The 23,900-nt window shown below is 38.6% G+C and overlaps 1 protein-coding gene across 2 annotated transcripts; it reads right to left on the bottom strand.

Annotated features, from left to right (window-relative positions):
- Positions 1 to 9,013: 9,013 nt before the first annotated feature.
- Positions 9,014 to 15,716, bottom strand: LOC103719340 (sphingosine kinase 1). Of its 2 annotated transcripts, none has more exons than XM_008808540.4 (10): positions 15,290 to 15,716; positions 13,935 to 14,057; positions 13,730 to 13,830; positions 13,206 to 13,278; positions 11,924 to 12,010; positions 11,722 to 11,799; positions 11,477 to 11,547; positions 10,897 to 11,193; positions 10,302 to 10,424; positions 9,014 to 9,445 (listed from the first exon to the last, which is right to left on the bottom strand). In XM_008808540.4, exons 1-10 carry the CDS (start codon positions 15,624 to 15,626, stop codon positions 9,248 to 9,250), a joined length of 1,488 nt encoding a protein of 495 aa, XP_008806762.2. In that variant the 5' UTR covers positions 15,627 to 15,716; the 3' UTR covers positions 9,014 to 9,247. The 2 variants fall into 2 exon arrangements, with proteins under 2 accessions (XP_008806762.2, XP_038981684.1); XM_039125756.1 differs by having other exon boundaries at positions 13,730 to 13,847; positions 15,290 to 15,715.
- Positions 15,717 to 23,900: the final 8,184 nt, after the last annotated feature.

Below are 23,900 nucleotides of genomic sequence, written 5' to 3' on the forward strand. Positions count from 1 at the left end.
AAACCTTTATGTAACCTTTTATTTTATAATTTTATCGGCCTCATCTGCATCTGTTATAGATGAGATGCCGTTGTACAAAAAATAATAATAATAATAATAATAATAATCTAAGGTCCGAGTTGGCTGGGTGAGCTCTTGCTAACTATAGTACACTGCTTCATAAAACATCGTCTACGTCCTATGAAATTGATTTTAAACTTAATGGTTGCATCAAACAAACTCATAAACGGGAGCCAAAGCCGTGACCGCTGCAGCAATAGTGACTCTAGAATTGAGGCTCCGTGACCTCCGCATGCGCTACCCCAGGAGCGGCGTGCTTATCGAGGATATTGTACCGGCTGGAGGTGACCAGAACCCATCTCGTTCGTTTCACTCTATGTAACCGACACGCTGTACTCCCCGTCTTTTTCATTCAACGAACGGAACCAACAACAACATGCTCAAAGTACTCTCATAAAAAGCCTATGCGCCAACACTTGGCTCTCCCGTCCGTATAATACTCTCCGAGCGATCCCATTCTCTCCCGCCGGCAGACTGAACTCACGGCAGATCTAATTCCCGCATAATTTATATAATACGGACGTTCAGAAGATAAACTCGTTTGGACTCTTTTATAGTCTTTCTCCTCGTCACTTCACTTCTCCCTCACTCTTCGGTTTCTTCTTTTTTATCTCCGGTTTTATCGAAAATAAATAAATGAATAGAATTAGTAAAATGCTCCGAATCTGCATGGCCCGCGAACGTCATGCAGGCACGAAACCCCCGCTCCCCAGGATCACGCCTTTCACACGCCTCGGAGAATCCGAGGCGCTATCCCGTACACGAACCACGGCCGTAGCAGCGAACCAGATTGCGACACGTAACCATGCTTCCGGTCTGAGCTTCGTGTCAGCTGGTTACGCCCCGCACGTCATGTTCCGCCCAGCGGTGGTCCCCTGCGTTTCTTGATCGAATCGGACGGCTGAGAGATCATATTTGAACGGTGGTCTGATTTTGGGGACTGCTCGGCCGTGGGGAAACCTTAACGTGGCATTACGGGCACCCCCTGGTTTGGGGTTGCTGAAGATCTTATTGCGTCCTTATCACCGTTGGAGTGTGATCTGACGGTCATAACTACAGCTGAGTTTTGAGGACCAGCAGTGGGCCAACTGGGTGTGTTCATGTATTAGATTTACGGATAAGGTCACGATGGGAACGTTTGGGATAGAGGGCGGCGTCAAATTACTCGCCACGTAGTAATAGGCGAGTTAAATTCATCCAAGGTGGAACGGAGCCGCCTGATCAATTTTTTCTGTGCCTGTGCTTCAATTTTGCTGCTATTGCGTGAAACAGAAACCTTTGTGATCTTTAGGAGCTGTGGGACAAACGGGTATGAAAATTTGCACATAAAAAAGCTGACACATGGGTTGATGGAAGGTTTACGTGCGAAGAGGCAAATTCTCCAACCCAGAGCGGAAAGCATAAAGCTGACGCAGCATTCGAAGTTTGCCCCCATGCAATAAACAAAATAATAAATCTGCCCAATATGCTTGGCCTCCTTCGTGCCAGAGTATACTTGAGGCTCAGCAAATATTTTTTACGGATGATTCGGCCACAGTGATTGATTAGATCAGAAACGAGCATACTAGGTTAGAGCTATACCCACTAATTTGAGATGTACGCTATTTTCTAGAGATTCTTAATTTATTTTGGATCGCACATTATTTGGCGGAAGATGAACACTCCTGCAAACTGCGTTACCATTTTTATAGCATATCATTTTGGAGCCTTTTTTATAGGACTGCACTGACGCATTTCGCAAGGCGTAGATCCGTTCGTGGTTAAGGCTGCAAATGGGTCGGGTCGACCCGTGACCCGACCCGACCCGACCCGCGTAGACCCGACCCGACCCGAATTTTAGGACCCGCGGGTCCGAGTCGGATCCTAAAATTGGACCCGAATCATTTTCTGGATCGGGTCTGGGTTTACCAAACGGACCCGACCCGACCCGAATGGACCCGAAAAGAGAGAGAGGAAAAGCAAAAGAAAGTCTTTTCTTTTTCTTTTTCTTTTTCTTTTTTTTTGGCGTGGGTTGTGGTACTGTTGGTCAGTGTGGGAGGATAGCAAGTTAGCAACAAGCGTAGGTTCACAGAATCCAAAGGAACGTCGGCCCGTCAGGATTCTCTCTCGATCTATTACACTGTTGAGACCTCTGGTGTGTAGCTGCCTTTTTTTTTTTTTCCTTCTGTTTTTTGGTTTTTGTTTCTTTTAACTTTTGAAGGGAGAAAGTGAGGGAACACTGCAACTGAATATGGGTCATGTGCCAGTTTTCTGTAATGGAATTGGATTTTGGAAGAAGGTCTGGGATTTTTTTTTGTCCTCGTGAGAGGGGAGCTGGGAGACACCGAGTTCCGTCCAATCAGTCATATAGATAAAAAATAGTGTGATATGAAATTTGGCTTGTAGACCGACTTAGTTAGTGAGTCATGGGTTATCTGTTCCGACTGGAGCTCAATTGCAAAGTCTTTCAAGTCATGGGTCACCCAGCACCTCATAATTATGGTATGACCAAATTAGATTTGTCCAAATTTTTTTCCAAAAGCACAAAAAAATTGGACCCGATCGGACCCGGACCCGACCCGAATCAGACCTGGACCTGACCCGAACCCGACTCGGACCCGACCCGACCCAACCCGATCTTCAACCGGGTCGGGTCCGGGTCCAAAATTGGGATCCGAACAAAAAACTGGGTCGGATCGGGGTCACCTAGGACCCGACCCGATCCGACCCATTTGCACCCCTATTCGTGGTGTACTCGCAGCGGTAAAAAAAAAAAACGTCCTCGCAGGCGCTCGCATGCTTTACCGCTGCTCTATGGAATCGGTGCTCCATTCGGTATGGCAAACAGCCTCGCAGTAGCAAACTACATCGCAACACGTAGAGAGATGCGCCAAGGAAGTATCGAATCCCGACTACTGCGATGCCCTCCTTAGGGTTATAACGTTATCCCACACGAGTCCCGACACCGATCGTACGGTGATCCCTTCGTTTGATCGTTATTGGACGGCCAAGATCTTATCTCTGGAGCAGGGTCGGTAAAGCACGACCCGGGCGTGAGCTTACGACCGTGACTAAATTTAAGGATGATAAGAACACGAGGCACGAGGCTAACCTGATGACTCGCGGCGCGACACTGCGATAGATGGGAGCCGTCCGATTAAGTCAAGTCTTTATGATTGGACGATCTCGGACCGGTGTGGGCGCAGAGATGCTCCTTGGTCCTTTCCAACGTGGCAAGTGGATATAATTTGACGCGCTGTGTTTCGTGTTAGGAGATATGCGACTTTATGAGTGCCGCGGAAATCGGCAATCCCACGTCGGTGCCGTCGAGATTGATCCGGCTCTGAAGTGATAGAGACATGTTTCACAATTTTTTATTTTTACAGAATTTATTGGAAGGAAAGTTCCGGTTTTTTTTTCTTTTACAGAAACTCTATATTCCTTCCAAGGCTTGTTCTTTAAAGAATAAAAAAATATTCAAAAATCAATATTTTTCTAAATAAATATTTTTCAGATAATATTTAGACCAAAAAAATAATTTGCTCATATTCTTTTATGTATAAAAATATGGCTCTAAAATTTATTACTCATATTTTTCGCATTGCTACTTTTCCAGATAAACTGTTAATCTATCGATATTTTCGATATTACATATAAAAATATATATATAATATAATATAATATATCTTATGATATATTATTATATATTATATTATAATATAATATATAATAATAATATGTAATTATAATAATAACATATTAGTATATGTTATTATATTATATTATATATTTTTTATGATATAATAATATATTATTATCACTATTATATTATTACTATAGGGTTAGGGATATGCTGGGAATAAAATAAAAAAGTTATTTTTTCAGTTGATAGAAAAATGACTTACCTACCTTCTAAGTGGGTAAGACTTTCCTTTTATTTCAAAGATAAATGCTATTCATAAGAAAATAACTTACCTATCCCGTAGAAATATGGATAAGTTGATCAATGAAAAAATTGATCAATTTTTTTATAATATTTATCCAACTAAGAATGGTCTTTTAGATTGTTTTTCTATTTTTCCCCTAATTCTGTAGCATAACACATTAACACTGGAGCATCATGTTTCTCCTTTTGTTTTCCTTACAATCTGTTTACATAAAATAAAAAAAAAACAGATAGTTCAATAAAATGTTTGGGGACCCGAAAGGGAGAGAGAATGTTTGCGCCCCACTCCATTGTTATCAGCCAGCCTCCCTTCTTTTTTTTTTCGCGCTAAGATGGGTGGGTCATATCTATCAAATACGGATACATCCAATAAAATTGAAAAACAAATTACTTCAGAGTGCCAGGGATAACTTCTTATTTCCAGCCTACACGATACTACCGAAGTGACTGGCTACATAAGCAGCCATCCAGTCCGTAGTCCCATTAGCTTCACGGAATACATGCTTAACCTGAAAGCCCCTCCAATTCCCACCATTGCTCAGATATCTCGAAGCAAAAGGCAAGCAGTACCATTACCTTTTGGTCCCTCCGGACCCAATTGATGACCATGGCCGAATTCTCCTCGATGACGATGGAACTGGCCCGTAAAACACACCGGGCATAATGAATACTGCTCAAGTGGCCCATAGCTTCGTATCCGAAACTGATATGTCAAATAATAGGCTGCGTCTGCAGCCTCCCTTGGTACTTTTTTTTTTTTTTTCCCTCTTCTTTCTTTTTCCTGCTGCTCCCTTGTTGATGTGAAGCATGTGGGAAGCGGAATGTTGCCACCCCGGGCAGCAAACCCCTGCAATAGCTAGAAGTCGGAAACATAAACAACGGAAGAAGTTATACCTAGACTGGAAGAAAAGGGCATGATAACAACTCCAACCCCCATATGGACAAATAGTCGGAAGAACTACACTCTACAATATATTTCCGCACGCCATAGTTGTGCCGAAATGACTTGGAGCATACCATATATTATGAGAAGGTTTGACATATGTTACAAAACAATTAAATACTTCTCACATTATTCTTGATAGGGATTGATGGTGGTTCGGTGGTTATCAAGTTCATCAAATATAGATACTAGCTCCCAACCGTTGATTCATGACTACTAAAAAATGAGAGGATCTTTTATATTCATGTGAGACCACACATGTTTATAGCAAAGCAAATAGTGCTTCGGGTGGATGGCGATATATGACCAATCATCCTGAAACTATGTTATGGATTATTGGGATGATTTTTTGTATAATTTATTTTCTAATTTTTATGATGTATCTATCTACATTAGAATGGTATATTAATTTTTTTTTTAAAAAAAAGAATGATTGATGTTCATGTTAACCATTGGATCGACCTCTGTCACTATAACAGCCTAGGACCTCATCCAAAATGGCTAGCTAGAAGGTATTATTTGGGCTTTTTGATCCTGTATAAGTATTCAAAATCTACCTAGCAAATAACCAATGTGGAAATAAACACACATCCGCACGGGTCCTCACATACCATTGGTAACAACTTAGGACCTCATCCAAAATGGCTAGCCGAAAGTAATTATTTAGATTTCTTGATTCTGTATAAGTATCCAAGATTTATTCAATAAATAACCGATGTGAGACTAAATATACGTCCGCACAGACCCTCAAAGTCTCTCTGGCAATTGACACCTGCTCCGAAGCTTGGGAACCGCAGCACGAGACGAAAAGAACTTCCGTTCGCCATTTCCGCTGGCGTTCGCGACACAGCCGAAGGTGAGGAGAAGGAACAGAGGAGTTCAAAAGGCCAAAAGTACCGACAAATATTCCAAGGTTTGTCATCAGGTGCATGGGGCACAAAGCCAACCAAATAATGGTTGGGCTTTTATATATGCCTTTTTTCCATCAAAACGGCCGGAGCTATGCAGAGATACGTAGGCCACGAGCACATCTTCGAAGCAAAACTTTGACGGCAATTTTGTACTCGAGCGGAAGTCAGCATCATGCGTTGTTATCATGCTTGGAGTGTTATTATCAAGATCTAATTTGCATCAACTCTACGGTCAAACAATGCGAAAATTATTTGATCTGATGCCTGTAAGCATCAAAGCAGCTAAAAACCAGGGAAGGAAATTAATGTAAGGGCTTCATCCTGCAAAACAATAAGAAGCTCAAAGAACTCTTTAACATTTCTAGGCAAGTTAGTCTAGTATTGGTTTCCCCGTGAGGCAATCTTGTAGAATTTCTGAATACCTTTATGATAAGATGGCTCAAAAGGTCTGCAGTTAGTGCCAATTAATATAACTAGGTGAGAAAATGATCATAATATGATAGGATTCCTAAAATCATGGGTGCTTATCCATATGGATGAGTTGCCCCAAGACCGAGGCAGTGGTGGGGTTGGCTGCCTTGGATGCTAGCCTAATGGAGCTAAACTAATACCACAAAGGGAGGAAGCAGGAGGGAAGCAGAGTAAGTGTTAAAAGGTCAACTTTAGGTAGCAATCGGCCGTAGCAATGTTAATGGCGTTAGCAGCACTTTTTCCCCCTGGAGAGTTTGTTTGGTAAAATAAACGTAAGTTCACATTTTTTATGAGACCGGCAATTTGTTCTCATTGAATATATAGCTCAAAGCTTAATACACTAGTGTATTGGGTAAAGGATCCTAGCCAAATGAAGATCCATCTCAGTTTAAGTTTACCAGGCATCATATACAAATTGCATAGGTTAACTGGCGCCCAAGGATGACAAATATTTCAGCAAGCTTAAGAATCTAATCATTAAAGCCCCGTTTCGGAAACCTGTTAGCAGTAGAGTTTGGAAGTAGAGCTTTTATAAAAAGTTGTTTGCTATTTGGTAACTACATTTTTAAAGTGTTGTGGCACTTTAACATATGTTTGGTAAATAAACTGAGAAAGTACTTTTCTATAAAAAAATTACTATAAAGGATATTGCATAGTATTATACAACAGAGCATAATAAAATATAACATATATTAATACATAAATATACAATTTAGTATAATATTACTGTAATGTAATATAATATTATTATAATATAGTAATATAACATTGTATAATATAGCATAATAATTTAATATAATATTAAATTATTTAACATAATATATCAATGTATTATGGTATAATGTAATATAATATTATATTTATAGTATAATATAATAATAAAGGTACAAAATATTATAATTATTAACATACATTAATTTTTCATAATATAGCATAATATTAAGTTATTTAACATAATATATTAATGTATTATGATATAATATAATATTATATTATGTTTATAGTATAATACAATAATAAAGGTATAAAATATTATAATTATTAGTGTAAATTAATTTTTCACGGAAGAGAGTCTAATCCGTGACTAGGGTTCTTTGAAGAGGCTCCAGCATAGTTTTAGGTTTATAAAGGGACAAAGTTTATTATTGTTATATTTTGCTATGGGTATTTTGGTCAAAAAACAACTTTCCAACAAAGCTCAAACCAGCTTTTTCGAAAAACTCATTGAGTTTTTTTTTTCCAAAAATCTATTTTTAGTTTTCTGAAAAAGCTAAAATAGCTTTCTAAATTTTTTACCAAACACTATTTTTCATCCAAAAGTGTTTTTAGAGGGCCAGAAAATGCTTCTTGGCTCTCCAAAAGCTCCTCCAAATAGAGCCTTAGCATACTACAGTAGGTATGTTGCTCGCATATGAATTACACAAAACACGGAGGATTATATCATTAAATCTTACAATGTGGCAAATAGCAATAAGAATATTTAAGACGCCGTTTGGCATCAATAAAACTTGAATTTTTATTTTACATTTTTAATATATAAATATGTTGCATGCAGTCAATTATTTTAAAAATATAAACATATAGTGGTCGACGTCATGGTGGAGACAATCAAGATGGTAGTGGCAGTGGTGATGGCAATGATGGTATGGGTGTTAATGATATAGTGGCACGGACGGCGGAGAGGAAAGGTGGATTGGCAGCTACAATAGTAGTGAAGGAAGGACAATGTTAATATGTTAGCAGTTTGGCCGGGACAATGGTGACCACAATGTGGTAGAAATAAAGGAGTACAAATGGTAGTAATGGTGAAGACAATAGCAACGGAATAGCTACCATAGCATTAGAAATGATGGTGAGCAATGAGAGCAATAATGGCAGTAATAGAAATAGTGATGGTGGTAGTGGATAATGGCAGCAACCGTATTAAGAAAAGAAACCCAAGACATGGTTTCTTATTTTTGAGAACAGTAAAATTGAGATTTTCTTTATCTTTATTTTTTTCCAAAGATAAAATAAATTTAGAAATAAAAATTAAAAATATAGTACCAAATATTTTTAAAATCTTGATTTATATAATTCTATTATAAAAATGCTTGAACTATATAACCTTTCGAAAGTTCTGCTACGGTGCTATACTCGTATAGAAAATAGTATAGCCATTGCCACTAGTCGAAAAATCTGCACAACATTTTCATTATGGATAACCGAAAGGCCCTTAATCCGTTGCAATTAATGCGCCTTTTGTTTTATCCATCTACTGGAGCATCCCAATTGCGAAGGACGGGCATTTGGCCCACCATGCATCAGGTCTGTTTTACGTTTTTGAATCAGGCAACGTGCACACGTCGCATGATGCAAACAATGGAACAGCAGAACTGACAGAAAGTCAGCATCAGTTTCCATCAGCAAGGCCCGGAAAACCTAAAAAATATCTACATGCTTTCCTTAGCGAAAAGATCTACCTTGCCATACAATTTGTTTCCACATTACTAAAAGAAATTTCACTCAGCAGCCCACTGCAAACATATTCCAATTTTCCATCAAATGTAGGACCCGGCAATAATTGTTCCTCATTAATATCACGCTAATTTGAACAAGAAATAAGAAATAAAATTAAGCATCCAACCAAAGACAACCATGTGGAAAAAAAATTTCAACAATAAAAAAAAAAAAATTGCACATTTTCCAACACATAGAAAGATATAGACCTAACAAGAATATCTCTGTTGGTGCGGAACCCATACCGATGCCGCATTATTATTATATCAAATGGTACAATACGAGACTGTTCGATATGGTCCAGTGTACCATGGACTCAATAGCTGATAAAAAAAATTAACAGCCACATATTTGCTGCTTCTTGCTCCTTTAACATGTATGCGTACATGGTACTAAGAGGAGGAAGACGGACATATGAGAAGGGGGGAGAAAAACAGATCATCTAGGAGAGAATATAGTAGCTAAACCTGTGTCAACTGTCATCTGAATGGGAGGGCCATAGGACATTAGATTCTCCTGCTGATTGCCATTATTCACTCGATCTCCCCTAGCGATGACCTCGCCATCAGAATCGACGATACCACCCTTGCTGGGTCTCCCAACACGCTGACCAGGCTCTAACCGGAATGCCTTCACCTGTGAAACACATAATCAAAACACCTCGAATAAGAGAGAAGTTTCTCCATTTCCCTGTTAATGTACCCGCTCCAAGTGCCCAGAAGTCTGCTGTGTAAGAAATGGACTTATGTTCGGCCGAAAGGTGGAGGATCCCACCACTTCAAGACTTTGAAGGGGTATGACCACTGAGATTAGCCCTCAAGTCGAACAAGCACAACTTATGGAACATTTGTTATCAAACTATTAGCTGCATTGCCTCCGAAATTGCAGTTTTACATTGGATATGACTGTTTGAGTCATATGGTTATCTATGTTTGAGAAAGTCTTATAATTTCAAAACTACTTTTCTCTCCTATCTTCAACATCATATCAAGGCACGCCTCTTCCACTTAATTAGCACTCTCATCAGAACCAACAAATACAACATCCTACGTCCGCCCTTTTTTTTTTTTGAAGAACTATATGTTTCTTCAAACCTGAGATTACCCTTGCTGTTAGTCATCATTGACATCTTTAAGGATCTCTCAGTCCCTTGTGCTCTACCTCGACACCCAATATATGAACAGTTCTGTTATTCTGCTGTATAATTTTGCCAGGTCAACCAAAATCATGTTCCGTTCTTTTTTTCTTTTTTTTTTTTTTACTTCGCTCCAAGTTCTTCCATCAATTGGTTATGCATAAGTTAGCTTTGATAGCCTAACCTTCTATGCTTAAACCCAAATATTCTTCAGGAGAACTTTTATCATGTTCCCATGGAACTAAAAATATATAATACATTTTAAAACTTAAAAAAAAGTTGAAGGCTGTGGGAAACTGCACGTCTTTTTCTTGAAACAAGACCTAACAATTAAGAGGTCAAGAGAACTGTACGCACCTTGAGATATGAGACGTACGGTGATTTGACATAGCTTCCATCACTCATTTTTAACATCAATGATAGAAGGGCTGATTTTGGACAATCCCTGAGTACGACTGCATCCAAGCAGCCATCTGAGAACTACATCACAATCAAGAAGGATTGCCATGATGAGTTGGCTAATTCAAATGAGAAACAGATACGTGAAACAAACATCAAGTAGCTGGCTAATTCAACATCATCAAAGAAAAAGGAGTAGCATTTCAAGACATGTTGCACTTTTGTGACAAAATGAATCAACCATCTCTGTGCTTAAAAAAAGAAAATCCACACAGCCAAAACCCGTGTGTTTGAGATAAATGGATTACTCAAAGAATAAAAGAAAAGACTTTATCAACTTCCTTTCCTTTCCTGGTGTAAAAACAGTTCCACATGCAGAAACACAGCATTTAGGATTTAAGCATTTCAACACTATAAAGGGAAATTTATGCATGCTCATGATGCAAATACCTGCTTATGTGTTTGGCAGTCGACAATACATTATTTTGTCATGCTGCAATGAGAAAAACATAACATATAGAAAAGAATATTGCAATAACAAGAAAGAAACTACCTTAGCTTCAGGTGCTGGCATAACATCTTCACCAGCCCAAGGCACATTGTTAATCCAAACTGAAACAAAAGGGCCATCAATTGACCTCCATTCCAGACCATCCAAAGAAGCCACAGGGCCTGGGTAACCACACGATTGAACTTTAGCATTATTTGCTTGGCCTTGTTCAGACAGTATGGTGTTGCCCATGCAGCTGCTGTATTGCTTGATCGGTTCCCCATATGACTCGTATCCAGGTGCAGGCACAAATTGAATATGTCCATGGTATCTTCGCAAGTTCATTATCCGCAGGAGAGACTAGAAGCATGTAAGAATTATAACATGAAAAAATATCAATCATCCTGGCAAAGAGGATTAGTAAGAAACATGCCAAATAATTAATGTCATGGGAGAAGAATTAAATATTTTAAAGTTTTCACAATTACATTAGTTCGGCAAAACGAGCATCATCTCATTTTTTGAACAATGAAGTCATATGACGTTCCACAAAACATCGACTTAGCTACTTGGGTTATGTCACAATTCAAGAGATACATAAAATAGTACTATGAGAAAGTCTAAAAACAACTGATGTACATACATAAAAATCAAAACGAGCACTTCCCATCCACCTATACTTCTCAGACTCGATGTCAATATCAGCCACCAAACCTGCAGGTAACCATTAAATGACTTATAGACATGCACATAGCAAAGTTACCCTTAACTATTAAAAGAAAAAAAAAACTTCACAGTGGTTGACTACTTCTAAAGAAAATCTTTAGCCATCAATCATTTGATTTAAAAAATGAATTGCCTCTATAAGTTTTTTTTTTTTTTGCATACCCCAAGTAAGCATCAAGATACTAAAGAACTTCGTCTCTCCTTGCAAAACAGTAATAACATCGAGTGAGCGTTTGTAACCTGCAAGGTTGGAAGACAATTGCTATCGGAGAAATGTATATTCATTATACATAAAAAATGACAGCATTTTCCGATGCTTGGTGCTTAGATGAACCAAACATAACATTGTGAAGCAAAAGACAACCTCTGATAACCGCAAATGTAGCATTGGACACAGAGTACAAATCACCAACTGAATCCAGAAGTGATTTTGCCATGCCATTCCCTGTGCCTGCATTAGATGTTCTAACTCAAAAATCAAACGCACATAGAAAATACAGTCATTATAAACACCATATCTTTAGCCTTCAGGGGTACAAATCATACAGTTAAAATAACAGCAAGCTGATTGACATAAGGAAGAAAGTTAAATTCATACAATTATTTGCAAAACCAATTGAGAATATGCAATTAACATATTGTCATAATTATAGGCATGGTATGTCCAGAAAATATTGCCTTGAGCTAGTCTAAGCACATTCTATTCTCTTTGTCATTGGAGAACTATTGTGAAGTTTTGCTTTTATTTTTTAGTAGAAACATGAATCTGCAGCCTTTTATATAGAATCTGCCATTGTGCACAAAATTTAAGTAAATTCGTGCATCTTCACTCATATTGCACAAAGAACTGCAGGCTCCTCATTTATCTTGCGACAGGCATCATGGTAACAAATCCATCATGCCGTCATATTATTCAATTATAACGATGGAAGTGTCTAGAACATCAGTTCCATCAGCGAAAGAATGAAATAAACCAGATGTTCGTGAACATACTGGTTAGGCTACCAATACCAAACAAGTTGCAGTATCCTACCACTAATTAGCAAATAACCAACACTCCTTTGAACATGTCAAATAAATTATTCCAACTTTCCAAGTTCTCCAACCAGACATTGTCTACCTCACCTATATAATTAGGATATAGGACCATAAATACTTTTATCCAATTTACAATACTTTACAAGCCATATTGATATATGAGGAAGTCAGCAGGTCAAATCAGACATCTACTGGCCATTTGAGCATCAAGCAACTGCCACGATAACTCAAGGTTCTGGATGCATTTGGGTCAAGGACCAGGCTAGAAGGGTCAAAATTTGGTTAATCAGGTCAAAATCTGGTAGACATTTATCAGATAGCATTGGAAAATCAATTCTAGTTAGCCAAACAAAGCCAACAGGTTCAAACAAAGCCAATATCTTACCCACTTGCTTCTAGTTCAGTGAAATCCCAACCAAACACTCCAAGCCTTTGGCTAATCAGAGAAGGCAAGCCTGGGCTTAGCCTGGTTAGAATAAGTATTACTTTAAGCACTGTGTTTAAGATAATATGAGCATTTATTTTTCTTATTGGAGATAACTCCAAGAAATCATGAGATTGGTTGATGTCACTACTTTAACAGTTCTTGATATGTGAACAAAACATACCTGCTGGAATGATCCCAAGAGGCAATTTAATTGCAGTATCCCAGTCCTCTCTTTGCAGCAAGCCATTGACTACCTACTCATTAAAAGTAAGATGAATAAAAATGTGGAGAGAAGAAGAGGGAAAAAAGAAAGCAACTGAATCGGCTACTGGAAAACACAAGTCTGCCCATACATATTCATTTAGGGAGCATTAAAAGATTATAAATTATGGAACAACACCATAAAATGAGAGATAGGCCCTTGATGGTTTATATTGCAAAATTATTACCACATAAAATTTAACCTTGAAGTTAGTGATGTGTGAGCATAACAATGTTAACAAACCCTTAGAAAAATAGTCCATAAAACCTACAGAGCTAAAGTTCGGCACTCCAGCAGCAGAAAACTCAAACAAAGCCAACAAAGATTTTGCAAAATCCATGACATACTCATTTCTATATCACACAGTATAGGTTTGAAACTAGATGAAACGCTGTTATCAAACAATCTTCCACACACTCCAAGGTCAAGATGCAACTACTAACCTCCACAAGAACACCATCACCACTAACACATACAATCCCGTCATATTTTAGAAGATCCAATGAATAGGCAATTTCTTGAGCATGAAACTGAGACTTTGTCTCTGAAGAAAAGCAAAGCCTAAGAAGAAGTTAACAACTCTGAGAAAGAGAGAGAGAGAGACAGAGAGAGAGAGAGAAAGAGAGAGAGATTTGGAAGCTCACCAACCTTGCATTGTATAAGGAATATCAGCGGCTACAAGAAGGGGCTTGACTTCATTATGGAAGATTGCATGTCCACATTTCTTACCACCAAAGGGATTTACAATAATAAATAACCTCTTTGGTCGACCTATTTTGAAAGAAGATAAGGATCTTTTTGAGCAAGATAGTCAAAAATTATACATGAATGTTCCAATTTACTTGCAAATCAGTATATTGTAACAGAAAATCTGCAGTAGTTTATTTTACAATTGAAGCTAGCAGTGATATATAAACCACAATGATAGGTCGATCATAAGAAATGAAGTGGTAAATAAGGGGGAAAAATCTTATTTGTTTACAACAGATTAGTACTTGCATGAAAAATTATATGAATTCTTATATAAATTCTATAACGCAGAGAATGAACCTGATCTCGTTTAATTTGAGGACTCGTCAATCAAGAAAGCGCAACTTTACCTTTAGATAAAGGACATATGATACAGAATCAGTCTAACCGCATCCACACAAATACCAGGACTTGAGAAAAAAGAAGAAAAATAAGGATTTAAAAAATCATCCTCGAGGGGAAAAAGAAAAGAAAAGAAGCAGTAGAAGTGCTAAAAAGGTGCGTCTGTATGCACAAAATTTTATATTTTTATGCTTTCAGCAAATCAACAAAATGGTCGACATTCAAAGTCATCTAAGAGAATTTGTGAATATGAGCAAAACGAATATATCTGAAAAATTCACCACTAGAACACAGGAAAAATAGTAGCTTTTTTTCTCCGCGTAAACAGAAAGTATCTTCTCGATCAAGATGAAAATTTCCAATTCTAATACCGCAGAATGAACAAAGAGAGTTCTTGCAACCAGTCATGGAAATTAGAAAAAAAGATCGCCTCTGGCAATTTTTATAGGAAAATCTCAAAACTGTCCCCAAAAAAGGAACGAAAAACTACCAGTAGATCTTATCAACGCAGGTAAACAAAACAATACGTAAAAAAATTGATAATCGCACAAAAAATCCGAAGGAAAAAGACAAGAAGAAGAAGAATCCTCTCTTGAAAAGAAAGATTCCAAAAAGATTACTTATCATAGACAAATGCAGACGTCTCGAGAAATTAAACAGAAAAAAATCAAGAAGGCAACAAAAAAGATTCTCTTTTTTTCAGATGAAAGGCGCAAGCAAGAAAATTTCTTACTAAAAAGGGAAGGAAACCTCTAAAGATAATCGAAGCAATTATCTCATCGCTTCTATAAATTAAGCAATCTGCCTAGAAAAAAAATGCGACAAAAACACAGAAAATTATCACAAAAGGGGTTTCTTGTTCCGATTAACGAAGAAAAAACTTAAACAACGGAAATCTCCTTGCGCCCTACCAAGGGAATTGATGCAATCCCTCAGCCGCTCGCTCCATCGAATAGCGGCCTCCTCTGTTGGAAGCTCCAGGACGTAGTCTCTCCTCGTCCTCTTCCCGAGGCTTCCGCCGCCGCAAGAAACCCCTTGGAATCCCCCCACGAAGGCCCTGAGTGTGATTCTCAGCCCCTCGGCCTCGAACCCCAGCACCTCCGACTCCACCGTCAGGCATCGCTCGCCGCCGTCGCCGCCCTTCCACTGGAGCGTGCCGTGGGCGGCCAGGCTAGCCTCCGTAGGCACCCCGTTCACCCGGATCCGCTCCGTCAGGGTTAGGGCTTCCGCTTGTCCCTCCATTGCCATTAGTCTCGACTTCACAGGGAGGGAGGGAGGGAGGGGGGGAGGGAGAGAGAGAGAGAGACAGAGAGAGGGAGCGATGGAGAGGGGAAGAGGAAAGGAAACTCGAGAATCGCAATGGTGGGGAATGTGGGGTCTAAATAATCTCGAAGAAAAGAGGTAGGGGACACTGTGAGATATTGTCCAAGCGGGTGCATATAAAGTTTTATGCGTCAACAAATCTTCTCATAGCTATAATTCCCTGCAACATTCATCATTACTGGTTAGGAACTTAGGATGATAAATAACAAATTAACCATATTACCTGATTGCGTTTCTGGATGGCACACGCATAGTAGGTACTTATTATTAGTTATAAAATAATAAAGAGTTCGAAATTTGGAATGAATTATCTTGACATTAAAAACTGAAAAATGGGAGCTAATTTGGCTACCAAGGAAAAAATGAATATTTTTGTTTAGCAAGGTCCCTTTTATTTTTTTAGTTTTTCTACATTTGATACAGTGATATAGGGCGGGGAAACCCATAAGTCCAAATTTTTAAAATTAAAATATAGTACATATTAGCAAAAATTAGAGGATGATATAGAAATTGACGTAAGAAAGTATTTATTATTGGATTGTGCATTTATTATTAGTTATGGGCATTTTTTGTTATTAGATCTTTAATTGATAGTTGGTTGCCTGTTTTGTTGCACTTTTTCAGTCGGTCTAGTCTATTTTTCCTTTCTTTAGTGCATGAATAACCACAGCTATTTAAAAAAATATTATAATAAAGTAATATTTAAATAATAAATATTATTTAAAAAAATATTTTCTGCATGGATACTCTTTTAAATATCAGATTTTGCATGAATACCCTTTCAAAATTAATATTTGCATATATACCCTCGTAAAACTCTGTTATTATATAAATATCCCTAATATAACGGTTGTTCTAACGGTGTTAAAAAAATTGTATTTATATTAATTAAAAATAAAATTAAAATATGAAATGACATTACCACCCTCACTCTTCTTCACCTCCACCACAACACCCCCCCCCCCCCCAGCGCCCGGCTTCCCCACCCCTCGCAGGCTTCCCGCCCGGCTTCCCCATCCCCTGTATCACCCCCACGGCGGCTTCCCCACCGCCCGCGGGCTTCTCGCATCAGAAATCGAAAAACCAGTATTTTTTTTTTGATGATCCTTGTCGAACAAATTAATCAGAACCATTCCAGTGGGAGATTAATTAGATTAGATTTATTTCATTTCTATTTTTCACTGTGAACCTATATTAAAATTTTATTTTTTGGTTTCTAACCGCATATCATATACTTTATTTGAAGGTAAGAAAAACGAAATATCACCCATTTTTGATTGATTATTGAAACATAATATAGTTATATATTATTTTTTTCTTTTATTTTGTTAGGATAGGTTTGGTTAATAAGCACTCTCTTTTACAATTTATATTGTGTATATTTATTTATTCAATGTACAGGTTCTCAAATGGAGCAACAATAATTCAAATTAAAGGTAAAATTTGAAGAATATTTTAAGAAGGTTAAGAATTCTACAAGACTTAAGTACTACTTTGGAAGACAAAAGAGCTGGTTAGTTGATGTTGACTGTTATAAAGGATTATAAAGACTATCACATTAATTAATGTATCTAAATTCTTTCCATCTTCTACGATTTTTTTGTGTATATATATCCTTCTAATTATAAAAAATTGCATAAATATCCTTGTAAAGTTACTATTTGCTTGTATACTCTTATATAAATTTCTATTTGCATGCCTACCCATTAAAGATATTTTAGTCATTTTAATTTGAAACCGTTAATTTTTTAATGGCGTTACATGGCTTGGGTATATATACAAAAATAAGAATAAAAAATGGTAGAATAGAAAAATAAGTATTTTACGAGGGTATACATGCAAATATCAATTTTAGAAGGATATTCATGTAAAATCTGATATTTAGAAAGATATTCATGTAAAAAAAATTTAAAAAATTTGGATATATATATATAGCATTCTGTATCTTTTCCGTCTTCCGCATGGGAATCTGTATGCGCGCATTCAGAGTAGGGCCGTCGTCCGCATCGTCCGGGGAATTAAAGAAAAGAGAAAGAGAGGGGCCTGCGGGTGATCCGAGGAGATGTTGAGACAATGACACGTGATGTAGTCACGTGCCTTGCACGGCTCCGCCAAAACGGGACGGAATGTTGTGAACGGACCGGTTTATTTTTGGGACATCACTATTGTGAAATACCTATTATACCTTTTATGAATGTGAATAATTTTATGCATTAATTTTGATGATAGTTTTAGAAAAAAACTAATTTTAATTTCTAAACAGTAAAAAAATTTATTTTTATAAAAATATATTTTTATTTTAAAAAATTAATTAAATATATTTTTATATTTTTTGTTGACCATATTTTTTTGGTCCTTTCTTAGCGAAGGAGTGGAGTTCAAAGACTTCCGGCATCATTTTTTTTTTAATTTTTTTTATATAATAGCGCCTCACACATGATGAATATAAGTATAATTAATAAAAAAATTGTATAAAAGAGAAAGAGAAAATATGTTGTTCGTTCAAATAAAATCACCAAAATAATGCGCCAGCGATTCAGTCGGTTACATTATTTATCATGTGCGGTCCAAAAAAAGCCATATTTTTTAAAGTCAGGTCCTGTAGCAGTGGCGCCCGTCGGTAGTGACTCGTCACAAAAATATTCTCCGTTTCCGCCGTTGGTGGACGGCACAAGAAAATGAGATTGACCGTCCTGTCCGAATCAAAAGGCTGCTGAGGCGTCGATGGAGTTGTTGGCCTTCTAGAAGATCGGAAAGCACTTCGGGACCCACCGTTTGGACCTTTCGATCCGATGATGGGACGTGGTCGTGCGCAGGCCTCCGGTGGAACCACTTCGCCATCAGTCTCGTGGTCCCACGCGGTGTACACCCCCTAATCACGTCCATCATGATAGGATAATACTGACCGTCCGATCCATAAGGTTATTCGCCTGGGATTATTGTTTTCACATTCCGAACACCATCGCGTCAGTGGTCCGAAAAATGTCCCACTTAAAGTCCCCCAGGCCATCTTAAACTGAATTTCGATGAGAGCTTGGCCGCCGTTGGTGATTAGATGAGTATGATATTTGTGATCAAAGACCGTAGCGCCAGGCTAATTGCTGCGAGGGACTGTCGTTCTGTTGAGATCTCGATATTTGGGGCGAAGCTCAGGGCTGCATGGGAGGAAATATCCTATGCGAGACATGTATTGGAGGCTGACAAAATTATTTTGGAGGGAGATTCAGCCGTCTTGATCGATCGTCTTCAGATGGAGAGATGGAAGGAGATAAAGCACCCGCTTCTGTGCGACATGCGACGAATACTACGAAAGTGCCAGGTTACTTAAATCAGGCACGTCCTTCGGTGTAAGTGGGTCCAGCCCACTTGGAGAGGCCCAGAAAGCCCATTAGGGCTTTACCTTTGTTTGCCTTTGTAGGACCCTAAGAGTGTGCGCGTGAAAGAATATAATAGGGAGGCGTGAATCAAAGGCTGCGACACATCAAACATAAAAATAGAGGAGCTTGCGGCTGAGAAAAAAGAAAAGAAAACAGAGAAGAGGAAGGAGCATACGGCAGAGAAAAAGAAAAAAAAAGGATGAGGGTGCGAGAGGAAAATCCAAAGATTTGCGTGCGCCGTACGAAAAAAGAAACAGGTTCTTTTTCTTGTCCTTTTTTTTCCTTGAGTGTGATTTTCACACGGAGATTTAACAAATTGGGTTTCTATCTAAGAGTTGTATTGGATGCTATAGGGAGTTTATAGTATTCATTGTTAGGGATCTCATTACATTCTTGGGTTCATCACACTGTGGTGGTTTGGGTGAGATCATTGTTACTCTTAGGGAGGTGATATTGGAGTTTTTCCCAATTTGTTGTGAACTCAAATTTTGGGCATAAACTTGAGGATTGTAAACTCTATATTTATTATAGTGGATTAATTGGATTTACCCCGTGGTTTTTTCCCTCTATACTGGAGGGTTTTCCACATAAATTTGGTGTGTTTTCCTTCTGCTCTTAAGGTGTTTGATATATTGCCTGTGTGAATATTGCTTTTAGTTGGTTTTGGTTTTGCCTTAGTTTATTCCGCAATATCCCTATTTCGGACCCAACAAGTGGTATCAGAGCTGAGGTTGTGTGGGTGTGGAGATATTGTGGAAGTAGATGGAGAATTCTTCTGGTATTATGATGAAACTTAGTGCTTCTAATTATTCTATTTGGAAGTCTATGATGGAGGATATCCTTTACTGTAAGGATTTACATGAGCCCATTGGAGGTACTAATGCTAAGCCAAAGGATATTAATGATAATGACTAGAAGAAGATGCACAGAAAAGCTATTGGGTATATCAGACAGTGGATTGATCTTAGTGTGTTCCATCATGTATCTCAAGAGACAGATGCCTACAGTTTTTGGATGAAGCTAGAGGGTCTCTATGAGAGGAAGACAACCCAAAACAAAGCCTTTGCAATTATGAGGCTTGTGAATTTGAAGCTGAAAGAGGGAAGATCTGTTGCTGAGCATTTGAGTGAGTTCCAAGACTTGGTGAATCAGTTGACCACAATGAAGATAGTGCTAAATGATGAGTTGTAGGCATTATTACTGTTGAGTTCATTGCCTGACAGTTGGGAGACTTTGGTGGTGTCACTTAGCAACTCTGCTCCTGATGGGGTGCTACAGCTTACTCTAGTTAATGAAGAAACAAGAAGAAGAGACATGGATAAGGACAGTGCACAGGCTCTTGTTACAGAAAATAGGGGAAGAGGTAAGAGTAGAGATTTTAAGGGGCGCCGTACTTCTAGAAGTCAGTCTAGTACAAGAGGAAAAATCAAGTGCTGCTACTGTAATAAAGAGGGTCATATGAAGAAATACTGCAAGGCTTGAAAAAAGAAATTGAAAGAGGAAAAGAATCAGAAGAAGGCCAACAATGAACATACCACTGCTTGTGCTTCAGATGAAGCAGTGGCAATTCTCTGTGTGGGAGAGGACCAGTGTTGTCATGTTGCAGATCCCGATGTGGAGTGGGTAATTGATTCAGCATGTTCCTGTCATATCACTTCAAGGAGAGAGCTCTTCACTACTTACATAGCAGGTAAATTTGGCAGGGTGAAGATAGGAAATGACAGTTATGCTGATATTGTGGAAATTGGTGATATCTATTTTGTTACCAATGTTGGATGCTCCTTTACACTCAAGGATGTGCGACATGTTCCAGATATGCATCTGAAACTGATCTCTACTAATGCTCTTGATATAGCTGGGTATGATAATTATTTTGGCAACAGGAGATTGGAAACTATCGAGGGGGTCAATGGTATTTGCTAGAGGAAAGCTTTGTTGCACACTTTATAAAACACAAGTAAAGTTGTGCGGTGGTACAGTGAATATGACTGAAGATTATGTTTTACCAGATCTGTGGCACAGACGGCTGGCTCACATGAGTGAGAAGGGATTGCAGATTTTGGGAAGGAAGTCCCTCATTCCTTTCCATACAGGTATGTCATTGAATCCCTGTGATTACTGTTTACTTGGCAAACATCATAGAATTTTTTTTCAAAAGGCCTCTAGTAGAAAACCCAATATATTGGATTTGGTATATTCTGATGTGTGTGGTCCTATTGAAGTAGAGTCCTTAGGTGGTCGTAAATATTTTATTACCTTTATTGATGATGCTTCACGAAAAGTGTGGGTTTATGTTTTAAGAACAAAAGACCAGGTATTTCAGTGCTTCAAGCAGTTTCATGCCTTGGTGAAGAGAGAAACAGAGAAGCAATTGAAGTATCTTCGTACAGATAATGGAGGTGAGTACACATATAATGAGTTTGAGCATTACTGTTCAGAGCATGGTATTAGACATAAGAAGACAGTTCCTGGTACCCCACAGCACAATGGTATTGCAGAGAGGATGAATCGCACCATTATAGAAAAGGTCAGATGTATGTTGAGGATGGCTAAACTGCCTAAGTCATTCTGGGGTAAAGCTGTACTTACTGTGTGCTACTTAATCAACCGGTCTCCATCTGTTCCTTTAGGTTTTGATATTCCTGAAAAAGTGTGGACAAGGAAGGATGTTTCCTACTCTCATTTGAAGGTGTTTGGGTACAAGGCATTTGCACATGTGCCTAAGGAACAACGAGCAAAGCTTGATGATAAGGTTATTCCTTACATATTTGTTGGTTATGGAGATGCAGAATTTGGCTACAGGCTATGGGATCTGGAGAAGAAGAAGATCATCAGAAGCAGAGATATAGTTTTTCATGAAGACCAGATCTTGACAGACTTTGAAAAAGTAGAGAAGCCCAGTCAAACAGTTGAAGGTGTTCCTGACTTTACATCTATCTCTTTGCCTCCAGAAAGTGAGCTGGTAGAGAAGAGATGCAAGTTGAAGACCAAGGTGATGAGCTAGTTGTTTTTGAGGACGATTTGTTTGAGCACGGGGAGCAGTCTACTTGCCAGAGAGTGTTGAGCAGGGGGAGCAGCCTACTGCGGTAGAGCCTCAGGTTAGGAGGTCTACCAGGGAGCATCGTTCATCAACTAGATACCCTGAATCAGAGTTTGTTTTGCTTACTGAGGAGGGGGAGCCAGAGAGCTTTCAGGAAGTGCAAACTCATAAGGACAAGCAGAGCTGGGTGACGGCTATGCACGAAGAGATGAGTTCTCTACAGAAGAATGACACTTATGAGTTGGTAGAGCTTCCTAAAGGTAAAAGGGCTCTAGGAAACAAATGGGTGTTCAAGCTAAAGATGGATGGTGAAAAGCTAGTGAGGTACAAAGCTCGATTGATGGTAAAAGGCTTCAAAGCAGAAGAAAGATATTGACTTTGATGAGATATTCTCTCCAGTTGTCAAGATGAGTTCCATTCGAGTTGTTCTGGGTTTGGCAGCTAGCATAGCTTGAGCAATTAGATGTGAAGACTGCTTTTCTCCATGGTGATTTGGAGGAAGAGATCTACATGGTTCAGCTAGAAGGATTTGAAGTAAAGAAAAAAGAGCACATGGTTTGCAGGTTGAAGAAGAGTCTGTATGGGTTAAAGCAGGCTCCAAGGCAATGGTATAAGAAATTTGATTCATTCATGGTGGGTCATGGCTATACCAAGACAGAGGCAGATCATTGTGTGTATGTCAGAAAATTTTCTGATGAAAAATTCATTATTCTTCTGTTATATGTAGATGACATGTTGATAGTAGGACAAGATATTCAGTTGATTCGCAGTTTGAAGGCAAAGTTGTCCAAGTACTTTGACATGAAAGACCTTGGTGCAGCACAATAAATTTTGGGTATGCAGATTTTTCGTGACTGGAAAACCAAGAAGCTATGGTTATCACAAGAGAAGTATATTGAGCAAATACTTGAAAGGTTTAACATGAAGCAGGCTAAACTAGTCAGTACACCTCTTGGTAGTCACTTCAGACTGAGTAAGAAGACTTGTCCTTCTACAAATGAAAAGAAAGATAGCATGACAGTAGTTCCTTACTCCTCTGCAATCGGAAGTTTGATGTATGCTATGGTTTGCACACGCCCAGATATTGCTCATGCTGTTGGAGTTGTTAGCAGGTTCCTTGTTAATCCTGGAAAAGATCACTGGCAAGTAGTGAAGTGGATCTTCAGATACTTGAGAGGTAGCTCCAAGATGTGCTTGACTTTTGGAGGCTCAAAACAAATTTTGGAGGGCTATACAGATTCAGATATGGCAGGTGACCTTGATGGAAGAAAATCAACTTCAGGATATTTGTTTACTTTTGCAGGAGGAGCTGTATCTTGGCAGTCGAAACTGCAGAAGTGTGTTGCCTTATCTACCACTGAGGCTGAGTATATTGCAGCTACTGAAGCAGGGAAAGAGATACTTTGGATGAGACGGTTTCTCCAAAATTTGGGTTTGAAGCAAGATGAGTACGTAGTTCATTGTGACAGTCAAAGTGTATTAGATTTGAGCAAGAATGCTACATATCATTCACGCATGAAGCACATAGATGTGAGATACCATTAGCTACGTCAGGTAGTTGCAGAACTGTTAGTACTACTACAGAAGATTCACACTGACAAGAACTCAGCTGACATGATGACAAAAGTTGTGACAAGAGAGAAGCTGAAACTTTGTGCCGGATTGGCCGGCATGGATTCTAACTAGCAAGTTAGAGTATAGTCTCCTTCCTCTGTGGGCAGGAGGGGGAGATTGTAAGTGGGTTTAGCCCACTTGGAGAGGCCCAGAAAGCCCATTAGGGCT

The sequence above is a fragment of the Phoenix dactylifera genome, chromosome 4 (genome assembly GCF_009389715.1).
Source record: "Phoenix dactylifera cultivar Barhee BC4 chromosome 4, palm_55x_up_171113_PBpolish2nd_filt_p, whole genome shotgun sequence".
Taxonomy (NCBI): domain Eukaryota; kingdom Viridiplantae; phylum Streptophyta; class Magnoliopsida; order Arecales; family Arecaceae; genus Phoenix; species Phoenix dactylifera.